The sequence below is a fragment of the Lissotriton vulgaris genome, chromosome 2_1 (assembly GCF_964263255.1).
Source record: "Lissotriton vulgaris chromosome 2_1, aLisVul1.2, whole genome shotgun sequence".
NCBI lineage: Eukaryota > Metazoa > Chordata > Amphibia > Caudata > Salamandridae > Lissotriton > Lissotriton vulgaris.
Window position 1 is genome coordinate 2020253852 of NC_141687.1, and position 13374 is coordinate 2020267225.

The 13374-nt window shown below is 40.9% G+C and overlaps 1 protein-coding gene across 1 annotated transcript in view; it reads right to left on the bottom strand.

Moving 5' to 3' along the window:
* The window catches only part of HDC (histidine decarboxylase), a 247775-nt gene that overhangs the window by 118203 nt on the left and 116198 nt on the right, over positions 1-13374 (bottom strand). The window contains exons 3-5 of the mRNA XM_086958246.1: positions 10896-11009; positions 5254-5376; positions 3180-3314 (exon numbers count right to left, since the gene is read on the bottom strand). Of these exons, the coding sequence (XP_086814372.1) occupies positions 3180-3314; positions 5254-5376; positions 10896-11009 (372 nt within the window). The remainder of the gene's footprint in view (positions 1-3179; positions 3315-5253; positions 5377-10895; positions 11010-13374) is intronic.

The window sequence follows — 13374 nt, forward strand, 5'->3', positions numbered from 1 at the left end:
ACTTTTGGTATATGGCTTGTTGGATTTTAGTTGTTCTATGTTATAATATATATCTTTGCACTTTATGTCTTGCCAACTGTGGGTTAACCATTACACTTGAATAGCTTTGTTAATAGTCAGTGTTTTTTAACCAGATGTGTATTTGGCTTGTTTTACCTGACACACTTTAATGACCCTAGAGGCCGAAATAAAGTACTTTTGAACAATTTTGAACAAATATACATACACATATAAATATATGCAGTGGAGTATTGTGGGCAAATTAGTCCCTTTTAAAACTGATATGACATTGAACATTTTACAGCAGAGAAACTGTTATACCGGCACCACTTGGGGGTTAAAGTGAAACTTGTAATACCGAAGCACTCACCTCTGCTGTTGTGCATGAAGATAATGTTGAAGTAACACCTTAAACACTGTCCCTTTAAACTGGATTTAATGACTGAAGTCCCTTCTCACTGCTCATTAAGTTACGTTATTTAAACCTTAACGACCCCACGAACACAGCAGCTTGGCATTTGAGGAAGAGTTATGGAAACTCGAAACGCATAATGCCTGTGTGTTTTTATCCATGAATAAAAAGAACTTTTACAAGCATTGATGGTGTGGTCCGTGCAGTGTGAGGTATTGCGCACGTCTTTTGTGATATATATATATATATATATATATATATATATATATATATATATATATATATATATATATATATATATATATATATATATATATATATATATATATATATATATATATGTGTGTGTGTGTGTGTGTGTGTGTGTGTATATATATCACCAACAAATTCATCCACAAGAAAGAGCAGAGGCCGCATTAGGGGAAACCAAGGAAGCACTTTTATTCAAATTTGTAGTGGCGAATGCATTTCGGCCCAGTCGGCCTTCGTCAGCGCCTAAAATGTTCAGGAGGCATTAAAAACGTCCCTATATGTAAGTCCCGCCCTATGTTGATAGGTCATGGCTCGCTCCACCCTAAGTGTGTTCGCTCACCCAATACAGATCACGGAGTGCTTGTGAACTGCAAGTCCCAGAAAGCACTTCTCATCCAGTTAGGTAGTGCGGGGGTCTTTGTGATACCCAGTGGTTATGCAGGCTTTTGCAGGACAGTCTGTGATGCTGAAAACACAATTTCCCTGTGGTCATAGTTGAATTCATACGCCTCCTCAGGTCCCCAAACCACATCAACCCCCCAAGCTCGGAAATCGATTTGGCGGGGGCAGGAATGGCAATCCATCTAGCCCAGTATGAGGTTAATAACCTCAACACCGCCCCATCTCTTCCCGAACATGGTGGTGGGCGCAGGTCCCTCCAATCCCCTCGGAGAACACAGAAAATATTGCAGTAGCAGAAGCCAGTGAACAGGAAACTAAATTCAAAATGAAATTAGAGGTAATTGAAAATGTTCGGTTAAAACGTAACATTTTAAAATAAAAAGACACTGACATTAACCAGTTATAGTTAACTCAAGAAAGTATAACTTGCCACCCCGCCATGCATAGTATTCTCATCAATTATGTCATTTCAAATGTTATCAGTGATGTTATCAATCCCATAGAAGATGTCATGAGTGTTGTAATATGTGAGGTCATAAGCAGTGCACCGCGAAGGTGCAAGTTATAGTTATTGAGTTAACAATAACTGATGGCTATCAGTGGTTTTGGAGTTTAAAATGTTAAATGTTTTAACTGACATTTTCACCTAACTATAATAACGTCCCTTTAACCTTTGATTTTTTTTGTAGTGAATTTCTGAGGTTTTTATAATGTGAAGAAAAATATTATTTCCAGATCTAACAATGTCACTTTAGCCTTTGTCTTTTTCAATGAATTTCTAGGGTTGTTAAATAAGAAATGATTACCATTTCTGTGTGTCAGCATGCCAATGTGCATGCTAGCGTTGAATGTGGGTGGGTATGTGTGGCTAGTCAGTGTGTGGTGTGTGGGTAGTGTCCGTCAGTGTGTGGTGTGTTGGCTGTGTGTGTGTGGATGTGTGCAGCTGTGTGTCTGTGGATGCATGAAGCTGTGTGTGTGTCTATGTTTCAGTGTCTGTGTGTATGTGTCTCTGTATGTGGGTATGCATCAGTGTCTATTCCAGTACCAGGACATTGCTGCAGAACACCAGGGGGCTACCCTGTGTGCTGAAACGGTACCACAGTACCACAGGGCTGAAAAACACTGATTTCCTTTTTTAATGAACCTGGGGGTCAGTCTGCAAACCCTTTTCTCACATATCCATATAACTAAACACTAACTTACATGTGTATACACACACATATATATGCACCCCGTGCACAGGGCCTTCATTTTTCACCACCAGTCGTTTTATGGAGTAAGAACCTCCATAAGACCGCTGGCTTTGAGAAAAGTCGTAAGATGATTGACTGCGCTGCAGGGCACCATCAAGCATATTGTGGCCCTCAGACTGCCGCACCACCGCCAGGGATCTCTGATCAAACCTTAGTGATACCAACAAAGTGTATGCAGGCAAAGAGTGCAGGCTAGTATTTCAGTCTGTAGTAGTCTGCAAGAAATAATTCAGAAAAGCCCAGGGTGGGCTGACGTTCAGAGAATATCAAAATATACTCCCCCTCCACAAGTCTGCAGGGGACCGATTATAGACACCTTGCACTGGTACCTAAAAAGGGTAAATCAATGTTCCCTTCCTTCGAAGGTATGTAATGCAGAGGAGATTTTTGCATCACAGCAAAACAGAAAGGACTGGACCCCAGAACCAACACAAACATAGGCATTAAAAAAAATTAAGATAGAGCAAGCCGAGATTGCAAAAGATTGATACTTGTGTGTTGGAAAAGTAAGAAACCTTTTTGCTTCAAGCAAATAGAGAAACTATATTTTCTCTGTTTGATTTTATGACAACAAAATAAGATAAAATAGTTCGGAACTAGCTTGCAGCCTGGTTTATCCTGCCGAGAAACATTATTGTGGCGGAAATACTATTTGTTCCTGTCAATAATAATTAAAGAGCAAAAATAGAGCAATAGATTTCCTCGTCCTAATTGAAGTGGTGCAAAGTGCCTGTAATCTGGCCATAGGGGACTTCCTATATCTAGCCTCAAGAAGTCACAGATGAATATAATATACAAATCTGCCCTAACTCATCCCATGTCCAAATTCTATTATTACATTAGCTGGGCTGTGAGCCTACCTGATCAGAAGCATAGGCAACGAGGCGGGAGTTAAGGGAGGACTCATCAGTCTCTGGCTCGCGAACCTTCATTTCCAAAATTTTATTTTTTCTTGCTGCCAACAATGCGATTAATGTTGATTCACTGACAGTACTCTGCGAAGGAAGACTATATATTTAATACAATATTCATACAACGTTTACCATGAAACGATCATCCAATGTGTAGGTATATTCAAATAAGAGAAACATAATGTGCACACATCAGTGGGGCAAGTATAGTTCCATATCCGATATAATAGCAATATACCTTGTGAAAAGCTGCAACTACTTGACAGTCTGACATCACCTTAAATATGCATCTTTAGATTTATGATCAACACACACCGTCCCTAAGCATCTGGACCGCCGCCATTTGAGCCCATCATATAGGAACATCTTGGCCTAGGTCACAAAGCTTTTACACACAGGGCCACTGGAATTATGCAGCAAGTAAACACCAAATTATGCGACAGGGTTGACTAAATTATGCAGCAAGAAAAAAAGCAAAGTATGAGACATAATACATTAGTTTAGTATAGTATTACTCAATTGTTCTAATTTTTGTTATAATTTTCACACATGGTAATACTATCTGGGCAAATATTTAATCCCATTAATACTGGTTCTAACAACCCCATACACAAATAAGCAAATGAAAGACGACCAGTTAACCTTTCTGAAGGACCTTCCACTACCAGCGAACACATTGCTATGTTTTTAGTAACTTTGGTGCCATTTCAGCTACAAACAAAATGGTTTTATTAAAATCTGCAGACAAGGCAGCAGATAATGGATTATGTGGCAAATACAGCAAATCGATAAATATATGAAAAAAGCAGCAGACTAGCCTAATTTCAGTGGCGCTGCTTTCGCATAGAGATTTAGCGGGGATTCACAAAAGCAGGAATATCTGTTACACAAGCAGAGATATAATCTACGTGTGCTGAACCTACGCAAAGGTTGCCCAGTTTTAACATGTGTAGCTTCCATATAAATGAGTAAAAGTGAGCATTCCCAGAGAAGCATCAAAAAACTCATAGCACCTAAGGGAACACGCACCAAAATTGTATTTTTGGGGAAATTCACAAATATTCGCAATGTATTCCCCATGCACATTTGGACATGTATACATACGTATAAATGGTCCAGATATAAGTGGCACAGAAAGTATGAGAAAGTACATATGACACCTGTGAAATCCATGTAATGCAGAGACTACACATGTACGGTTAGGGCAAAATACACTTAATTTACAATTTTTGATTTGTGAATCAGGTAATCATTTCTAAATATTGAAAAGGTTGTAACTTCCTTTACGAATTAGACCACGTTTCCAAGTCTTTGCTTTAATTTACCCAAATAATGTAATTCGTTGCAAATAACATTCATTGAAGAAAAAGAGCTACTGTGGTTTGTAAAGGGAAAGTCTAGGAAATGCAAACTGATGGCCCGTTTGTAAATAGCCATATGGACAGCTAATATCAACTACTGTTTAGGCCTGCTGCCAGGGAGAACAATTCAAACTAAAAACTAGATTCCACATTACACTTGTAATCTGAAGTTATTTTCATGGTAAATTGAAAAACTGGGAAAGAGATTAGGCAAACTATTGACCGCTACAGACAAGAGGTGATAAGGCATAAAAGGGCAGCCATGCTGAAAGGGTGCGGAATAAAGAAGCGGAAAGCCAGTGACACAACAGCATGTTTCCACAATCTCCTGTCTACTAGGAAGAGGGAACAGTCTATGGGCACATTTGTTTGAAAAACAGAAGCATGAACTGTGGGCCAAGACCGAGTGGAACTTCCTTTACAATAATATGTATACTCTCCTTCTATGTGCTTGAACTTTTCACAACTCCAGCAACAAAGAATACATACGCACAACACACTTCACACAAGGGCACATCTACGAATACAATACGTTTTCCTATTTAAGTAAGCATAAGTAGATTTTATTTATTTATTTTTAAATGGGGACGTGATACCACTATGCTGCTATTCACGTGCAATATCAGTAAATACGGATCTAATGACTTGTGAAAGTGACCTACCTGTAGTACTCCCCCTCCTTTGCTGCTTGGATAATAATGCAGAAAATGATCAGGTAGCCCCAACATTTTGGCGAGCCAGTCCATTATATTCATCTCCAGCTCTGTACAAGCTGGGCTAGAGGCCTTTAAAATACAAGTTTGCTTAGATGTGATTTCATGTACAGGAATATAATTCTTTTGATAGAAAACCATGCATCATTTAAATGAAAAATAAACATACCCCATGCTTACTTGTATTTCATAGATTACACTTTGTGGCAAAGGAGAAACAATTATCAGCAATCAAACAGATTTCAAAAATTGCTGTACTGAGCTTTCAACAAATCTAACTTTTAATGTATTTCATTGTTCATTATGTACTTGGTTTCCCCATGGTGGTCTGTACCCGTGAGAGAGCTGGGGTGACCACAGTGCAGTGTTTGTAAAAACAGCATCAAAACAGTTAACTTTTGCGGAAAAATAATAAACCCCATTTAGACCTTCCATGGAACTAGGAGAATATTTTATAGAACCAGAGGACAGCAGGTTCTTCAGTTATAGGCTTAACTATGTACAACTTGAGCTATATCTTTTCTCTCATTGAATACGGTAGAAACAAATCCTAAACGAAACCTTTGCATCGTGAGAACTAACTCTCTTTAAATACATCTTAATAAAATGTCTTGAACACTTTGGGACTAAATGGACAAATACGATGAGATTATCAATCACACATTCTGGTGGAAAAAGCATGTCGAGCTCATGAGTTTAAATAAGTGTGATTGGCCACCTTTGAAGATTTTTTGGAAGCCTCGCTAAGTTAGGAGAGGCACAACATGCACCACCAAGCAACGCAGGACAATGTTTCAACTGATTCAAACTTGGATCATACTCTTAAGTCAGTAGTGAGCAGAGATCTGACCACACCATCCCACGACAACCACCCACTACTAATAACCCATTTACTTAGTGTTCTTTTTTATTTTTTTTCTGTATGTTCTTATATAGCGCTCGAATCACCGGGGGAGGTATCTCGGCGCTTGCCTTGGGAACCCGTCCTGGCTGTTCCCTGTGAGATAGCCCCTACAGGGCATCCCCAAGGTGAAAGCCAGGCATCCCGCCGTGGGGGGCCGTTGTGGAGATTAAGCAAGCTTAATGCCCAGAGTTTCTAGAGTGTGAACCCATGATTAGGTCAGGCACCGAAGCGAGAATTATCGAGTCCGTGGACATTTGAGCTCAAGACCCTGCCGCGTCGGGAATTGAACCCTGGTCCCGGGTCTGACCTCTGCTTCAGGGTCTGCCTGCTCTAACCAGTGAGACACACCTCTCCACTCTTATTCACAGCACCCACCCCTTCAACATAACCATGGGTGTTAAGGCACTCGCTAGCCCAAGCCCAAGTATACTGATTTATCCTAATTCTGACCCGAATTTACTAACATAAAACATTATGTAGAGGTGATACCAACTGCAGCGAAATGCTTGTGACCAGAAGTTGCTTGTTGTGGTCTACAAAACTTCATAAATATACACTTTCCCATCTGCATGCATTCTGCACCCTGCCCCTCTTTCTAGTTCTGCCTACAGACAGATTTAGGTGTCTGCCAGAGCTCGGGTACTCAACACCAAAATCATAAATAGAGAGGATATTTCGGTCATTCTCCTTCCGCAATTGGTTGGTTTGGGTAATCTGCCATCAGTCAATGCTTGAAGAAAGTGTCATTCAAAATTTGGAGAACGCCAGAGCAATAGTTCAGTCTTGCTGTTGTCTAATGGCAATTAGGTGTGCAGGTCTCCAATTCCGAAAAGAAGCATCCTCGCACTGCAACAGATGCACTTCTGTGCTCCTAAAAGTGCTTTGGGTGAGGTGTTTGACTTTTTCCACAATGTTTCCTTTAAATGCAAACTGAATAATTTAATCCAATGTTTCTCGTTCCAGTTCCTCACTCTGGACAGAGTAAACCAGACACCTAACCCACTCAAGCTGAACATCTTATACTGTGTGGCAGGCAGGAAAAGGTTTTATTGATGGTTTCCATAGTCAACTTGGGTGGGGGGTGAGAGGATAAAAAATGGTCTGTGGATACACCCTCAAAGCTAACCTACACAACGCAAAGGAAACCAAAACCTATGATGGGGTAGGATTGGAGGACATGGTAAACTCACAGTGTTTGCGTAAAAAGATCCCTCGCCTACTATATTAGTAGCATACTTCATCATCGGGTGTCATCTGGTATACTAAAAACCAGGATGGGATTGAGCTCAGTGGAGGGAGTGCTTAGATCTCTTTTTTGTAGGGGGATCTAGAAATGTAAAAATACCTAGTGGCTACTCCAGTATCCCTTTTTAGGTCTTATGTAACAGCACAAAATGTGCTGTTGCTGCATAGGGATATATAACCAGTAAAAGGCTTGGAAATCACCCATTACTTACCATTTACTGGGTTGATTGTCAATCTTTTTAGCTGTGTCTTAATTGGTCACCATATGCCTCACATCACTTCCTTTTATTTCTCCAGAGCATGGACCAAGTACCAATTGATTTAGTTTATTTTGTGTCCATACGCTGATCGGGCTGTAATTCAGGGTACTTTTTTTTTCTTTTTACAATTTTTCCTGACCAGTATTTCTTTTCTACATTTGACTTTGTTTTACATGACTTTTGTTTGTTTTACATGACTTTTGTTTGTTCAGTGCTTCCTTTTTCTAACACCTTTGGGTTGCTTGATTACTTTTGCAATGCAGCACTTCCTTTTACAGGAACAAATAAATGCCATAGATTTTTAAAGCATGTCTTGAAGTAGCTACCCCACTCCGCTCCAATCTACCCCATTCCACTTCAATCTTTCCCAAACCACTCCAATCTACCCAATTCCACCCTACTCCACCCCAATCTACCCACTCCAATCTACACTCCACCCGACTCCGTTCCAATCTTCCACAATCTACCCAACTCAACTCCAGTCTACCCCACACTACCCACTCCAATCTACCACAATCTAACCCACTCAACTCTGATTTAGCCCAATCCAATCTTCCCTACTCTACCCCAGTACACTCACCCCACTCCAATCTACCCCAATCTATCACACTCCAATCTACCCCAGTCTATCACACTCCAATCTTACCTACTGTCCCCAATCTAACCCAATCCACTCCACCCCATTCCACTTCAATCTACCACAATCCACTCCACTCTATCCCAATCTACCCCACTCAACTCCAATCGACCTCACTTCAATCTAACCTTCTCCCCTCCACTCCAATCGACCCCAATCTACTCTAATCTACCTGACACTAGCCCAATCTACCCCACTCCAATCTACCTTAATCTACCCCACACTACCCCACTCTACCCCACTTTACTCTCTCACTCCACTCCAATCTACCCCACTCCATTGCATTCTACCGCACTCCACTGCAATCTACAACAAAATAGCCCACTCTAATCCAATCTACCTCACTCCATTCTACCCCAATCTACCCCATTCCACCACAGTCTACACCACCTTACTACTATCTAGCCCACTTCAATCTATCCCACTCCAATCTGAATAGGACACTTTACCTGGAATGCTTTTACAACGAGTGCCATTACCCAGCATTTCTTACTCTGCAAAATATTTTACAAAGCAAGGCTTTACAACACAATCCATCACAACGCACTCCCCATTACAACGCAAATTATTATTCTAACTCCACCAGGGTGTTACTGTGGGGAATGCTTTGTAATGGTTTGTGGTGCGAAGCACTGCGTTGTAAAAGATTTTGCAGAGTAAAAAATGTGGGTAATGGCATGCGTTGTAACGCATACGTTGTAAAGGATGTTTCACTTTCAATCTACCCAACTCCAATCTACCACACTCCACTTCTATATACCACACTCCAATCTACACCACTCCACTCCACAGCAATCTACCCCACTCTAATCTACCCCATTGTACCCCAATCTACCATATTCCAATCTACCTCACTCTACCCAAATCTACCCCACTTTAATCTCCCCACTCTACCACCTTCTACGCCACCCCATTCCACCACACTCCATGTTGGACCTGAGTCTCTTGAGATAGTGTTTTCGTAAACTGTTTGCTTTTTCCTCACATGTTTTGCTGAATCTCTTTTTGTGGCCTTAGGACTCTGGGCACTTTCCCACTGTAATACAGACCTTACAGGACCTTACTTGTATATGTGGTTGGAGATCTTTAACTAATGCCCAGTGAAGTCATAATGCACATCACCGTTTTTTATAGGATAATTGCCTCTTTTATGATTGCAGAGTCAGTATCCATGAGAATGTGAAAAGGATCATAAAAGAGGTACACTCTGTATGGGCAGATATCTGCCGCTCTCAACCTGAGGTAGCAGGCCCTCTTTGTTTATTCCCTGTCCTACAGCAATTTTATTTAATGTTTACCACAAATACCCAGACAAGTTTTTATTTAACAAGATTACGTTTATTGACCCTGCATTTTTTAGTGGCCTTCCCGAAACAAGCGGGGTGGTCGGACATAGTGGAGCCCTGTCCTTGCGATAATTTGGCAGCTCAAAACACATCGCACTTTATGCTCTTTTGCACCCTTTATAAAGAGCCAAAGAGAGAATTTTTAGTCCCAATTTAAAAAGAAATCAGGCCCTGATTTTGTATGGACGGTTTTAACTATTTGCATTCTCTGGCCACAACTGATAAATGCACTGGGGTTTCTAACTTTATTAATGTTGCTTTTGTTATTAGTCAACGGTATTAGTAGTTGTAACCGAACCAGATTAACTAGAATTATCACTGTACTTTTTAAGTGTCGAGTTCAAGATTGAGTTTTATGGATTGTACTTTATCTTTTTTTAATAATTGAATTGTATAAATTGCTTCCAATGTTTGTAAATAGGTCATGTAATTATAAACTGCACTGTTGATTTTATGTACTTTTATGGTTTTTCTTCTGAAACCGAATAAAGTTACTTTGACTTGATTGCCAATAACTCCTGGCCACACCACTGTGTACACCGATGCATTTCCACCTTTGTGTATGGCCTTATATCTTTTGTAGGTGAAGGTCTTCTTCAGGGCTGAGGGACTTTTAGTGGGACACATGCATTTGGGATAATCCTGCATGTGTATGCGGTTCATGGGTTCTAAGGTTGCTCTAGACCTTCTTCTGCGGTTGTTGAGAAAATTCACAGCCATGAAGTCAAAGTGCTGACAGAAGACTGCCCCCAATAGAACTGCTAATTTTCCGGCGACTCAAGACTGCTTGACTACTCCAGGGGTCTCAATGTCCAAATTTCCTCACCAACTGCATGAACTGTCCAACTAAAAGTCCCCCAGGCCTGAAGAAGACCTTCACCAACAAAATAATAAAGCAATGACGGGCCTTGTTTAACCTCATTTATACATTTAAAAGCCAGTATTTATTACTGTGCATTACACAACACTCGAACAAGATTTGTTAATCAAAAATATGCATTTTAGTGACAATCGTTTCATTTAAAATGAACGATACAGATACGGTTGAAATGAAAATGCTCTGTTGTAATCTGTGTACTTGACATTACAGCCAGTGTATTTTGTTTTTTCTATGAAATGTAGGTGTTTTTACTAAGCGTGCCAGTCATGGAATAGGCTGCATCATCACGTTTGGAAGGGATGGAACGCTGCATACATACCCACGTGAATCCTAAGCAGTTAATGGCGTCAGCCAACATGTCTCCCAACAGCGAGGGCCACGAGGTAAGAGCAGGAAAGTAAGCATGCATGTGTGGGCTCTGCCAATGAACAACCTGAAAGAGAAACATTGAAACAGTGTCATATTCTAAATGCATCAAGAACGCAACCCCAGTTAAAGAAAGCAGCTGGAGAACAACGTTTCTTAACCTTAACCTTCTTAACCTTTTGACTTCTATGGACTCCCAAGTAATCGTTTGAACTGCAGGGAGCCCCACTCAATCAATAACAGAAGTTGGGCACCCCTGACCTAAGGGATTTCTACGTTTTTAACCTCATACAATACACAAAAATCTACAAAAACAAATATACACCAAACAAATGCTCAAATATTGAAATATTTGTTTTCATTTACAATCAAATGTAGAAAAAGTTTTTCAAGTTTCAATTTTGCTTCTTCCATTGCATATAATTCATTAATTTTAATGTATTAATTTTAATATTAACTCTGTAAAACCGCCGCAGACACCCTGAGTAGGCCTCACGGATCCCCATGGGTCCTCCGACTACTGGTTAAGAACCCTTGCTGTAGAATATACTACACAACGGGCCTGCTCACGCAGATGCCATGCATTACCACCATTTGGAGTCAGAAGCAAGAAAATACACAATTCACCCTTCTCTCTACTTTGGACCTTATCTTTAATGGCACTTAGATGGTACAGTTACTTTTTGGACCCATTCATTAAGACATTGTTTTTTAATTAGTTAAAATAATATAGTTTACAAAACAATTTTCTAAGAATCTTCCCAGGGACTGTTGGGGAGTTACAACTCTAAGCCACCACAACCCCAAAGGTTTTTAAATGAATGTGTATTTTGCAGCAGAAGTTTCATATTGGCTAAAAAGCCACATGTTTTACAGTTAGTCATTAAGGGGTGCTCATGAAATATTCCAATACTTTCATCACGTGCTATGAAATTATGGTGCTCCCCAGCAGTATTAGGGGTTCACAACCCAAGAAAACCTGTCAAGAATGGTAGCAAGAGAAAGCATCTTCAGTTTTGTTTCCCTACAAATTGGGCAAAAAGCTATAGATTTTAGATGCAGTTAAAGTGTCTGGATCTGCTTTCGGGCGTGGATTCCTTTCATCTTAATTCACTTCTATCCCTTTAATTCCATCCTTCCCCTTTCAAGTACATTTACATTCATATATTATGACTGTTAATCTACTTATAGGAGGAAAAGAAGAAAAAATATGTTTCACATATCTTGTACACTCAGTAAGTACACAGGAGAGCTATCCATCATGTTACAGATCTCAAAGAGAGCTACTTGTCAGGTTAGAGAGGCTACACAAGGCCTTTGTGTCTTGCTTCCCGTGACTGTGTCCGACTGTTTTGTTTTTGTATTTGGAAAAACTATTCTCAATAAAATACTTTGAAATAAAAAGAGAGGCTAGACAAGGCCAGACACTACTAGACAGATCTTAAAGGGAGAGCAATTGTTTGAAATTGTGTTACTGGTTGAGTACGGGCCAGCTACAGGGACCCAGTTAGGCCAGCTGAACAAGAATACATTAAATCCTATTGTGGAGTGTTGCAAGGTGAGGCGTCAAAGATGCATTGTGCAGCCCAGGCAATGTGGGGATTCGGGTTGAAGGTGCATCGTGCAGCATCGGTTCATAGGAGATGCGAGGCTGCAGTGCGAAGTCCTGTGCCAACATTAAGAATACCATCGATGAGGGGCTTGCAATGCAAGGGCCTGTGTCAGGGATGCGCCACACAGCGGTGGTTTTGTTAGGACTGCTCGCTGCAGGGGCGATGCGAAGTTCTTGCGCTGGGAGAATCCTTGCAGCAGAGGCAACGCATCAGTTCTGCTCAGCGTTGCACCACACAGCAGAGGAGATGCATTGGTTCTGCTGGATCCACATATGGGCTGGAAGAGTACCTTCAAGCCCACTTCCAAGGTTCCAAGACAGGGTGGCACTACTTGACAGTTGCAGAATCCAGGTGCTAGTTACAAAAGACTAGCCATTGGAATCTCTCTGGTGGTCCTGGTTAGAGGTTGCAGGTCTAGTCCTTCTCACCCAGGCAAGAGGGCTGCAGTCCTTCAGGACAGCAGGCCAGCAGAGTAACAGTCCTTTCAGCAGCACAGCAGTACTTCTCCCTGGCAGAGTTTTCCACAGGTCCAGAAGTGTACTGAAGAGTTGGTGTCTGAGGTCCAAAATGTATACCTGGTGCCTTCTTTTAAATAAGAGAAACTTTTGGAGGGTTCCCTTTGAAATACTCAGGTTTCCTGCCTTTCCTGACCTGGCTCCAGACTAAATAGAGGGGGTATACAATCTTTTGTGTGACGAGAGGACTCAGCCTATTCAGATATAAGTGGGGCTGTACCTAACTACGCCCTCCTATCCTGTCAGTGGCGGCCCATCCAGGCACACCTTAACTCTCTATTGTGTGTGGCTGTCTAGGAGGAAT